The sequence below is a fragment of the Aplysia californica genome, unplaced genomic scaffold (genome assembly GCF_000002075.1).
Source record: "Aplysia californica isolate F4 #8 unplaced genomic scaffold, AplCal3.0 scaffold00313, whole genome shotgun sequence".
NCBI classification, from domain to species: domain Eukaryota; kingdom Metazoa; phylum Mollusca; class Gastropoda; order Aplysiida; family Aplysiidae; genus Aplysia; species Aplysia californica.
In genome coordinates this window covers 575,027-576,776 of record NW_004797583.1, presented here as the reverse complement: position 1 = coordinate 576,776, position 1,750 = coordinate 575,027, and the positions used below count along the sequence as shown (strand labels likewise).

Genomic DNA, 1,750 nt, shown 5'->3' with positions numbered 1-1,750 from the left:
TTATTTTACATTGCCCCCCCCCCACACCTATTTCCCCTTTTTTTCTTCCAGGAGGCTACGTGTCCCTAGCCCCAGTGGTGACAGTAGAGCTGATGGGCGTGGCCAGGGTGGGCCAGGCCTACGGAATCCTGCTCATCTTCATTGGTCTAGCCGGAGGACTGGGCCCGCCCCTTGCAGGTGAGCCAATGATGAGTGGTGTGTGTGCCTAAGTGTGAGGTATACGCCCCTTTTTAGTACAAAAACAGAAAATGTGTGTTAAAGGCAGGGCTTCTTATTTGTGAGGTATTGGGGGTGAAATCAGGCTCTCGTCAAAATAATACATTCAAAGAAAAAGGCATTCTTACTCCATTTTGGCAATTTTCATCGATTTTTGGTTGATTGAATCTACACCTAAAATGTCCCTCCAAAAATACATTTCTGAGAAGGTTTTTTACGGAAAACTGTCGATCAAAGGCACAAAAAAAGTTAGTTTACACTTTTCAAAGACTCTTTGGCTATGAAAGTCACCAACTTTAGCCGCCATTTTCTCGCTATTTTTACCTCAGAGTATCAGGGGATCTCCACCTCCTTTAATCGCAAATATCTCAGCTTCTATTCAAGATAAATGGGTATTCTTGTCATCAAAAGCAAGGCAAGGCAAATGAACAAGCTTTACGGTGATACTAATAACACCACATCCCCCAAAAATTGACGAGCGCCTGATTTGACTGGGCCGTAACTCGTTTATATAATAATAATTGCATTTATATAGCGCATATCCACGTTCCAGAGCATGCTCTATGCGCTTTACAACCATTATTACCCCAGCAGATCCTATGAGAACACTCAGAAACATTCTCGGCTTCCGCGGAAGCATACAGTGCAAGCTGCGGATTTCACGCGCTCAAACACTACCAAACTGACAAGATCGTTCACTGTCTATAGCCGGGTACCCATTTCCACCTGGGTGAAGTGAGGAAAATTGGTACAAAGTGCCTTTCCCAAGGACACAACGTCGGGCCCCTGACGGGATTCGAACCCACGACCATACGTTGCGAGTCCGAGAGCCTAGCCACTAGGCCACCGACGCCACATTCATGTATATTCATGTTTTAAAAATATTTTGTGAGTAAGTTTTGCGACATTCGCAGCACAATCCAGTCTTATAAATGCCGAAGATTAGAGGTTTTACTAGAGAGTAACATTCAAAGAAAAGAATTCAGGAGGAGAGATATGAACGATAGATGTTTGCTGGGAAAGAAGGGGCAAACCGCACCAAAGCACCCACCAACCGCCCACTTATATTCATCGGCCTATACTTAAGAACGAGACACTCCCTTACAGTTGCAGCTACCCGCGAAGAGTGTCAATGGAGTTGTGAAGAGCTCGGCGCCCTTTTCTATCCAGAAATGTTATTCCCATAGGCAAAGTAAATAATAGGCCTATATATAATACATGCATTCTATATTTTTCTTTAGCCTCAGTTGAGGACTCTTGTGTGCCTCTTGTAGAATATCCATGTCCAGCAACTGTGTCGAAGGAACGCTGTTGATCTGTCATAACGCCCTAGTAATAAGGTCACTTTGTTATTGCAGTTTTAAAATGCACTTCAACTGTTATTTTATTATAGCTATGCTATACCGTATCTATTCATAAAGAAGTTTATTAAGAAAGAAAGTTTGTTTTTGTTCTCCTAAAACACCTTGCCTTTTCTCCTCTATCTCCCTACCCACCATCTCACCCCCTCCCCTCTCCCTGCTCCTCTCCCTCA

At 43.7% G+C, this 1,750-nt stretch overlaps 1 protein-coding gene across 1 annotated transcript in view; it reads left to right on the top strand.

Moving 5' to 3' along the window:
* Positions 1 to 209, top strand: part of LOC101861824 — an 8,691-nt gene extending 8,482 nt beyond the window's left edge. Inside the window, exon 3 of the mRNA XM_035970716.1 lies at positions 52 to 209. Within this exon, the coding sequence (XP_035826609.1) occupies positions 52 to 209 (158 nt within the window). The remainder of the gene's footprint in view (positions 1 to 51) is intronic.
* The last annotated feature ends 1,541 nt before the right edge of the window (positions 210 to 1,750 follow it).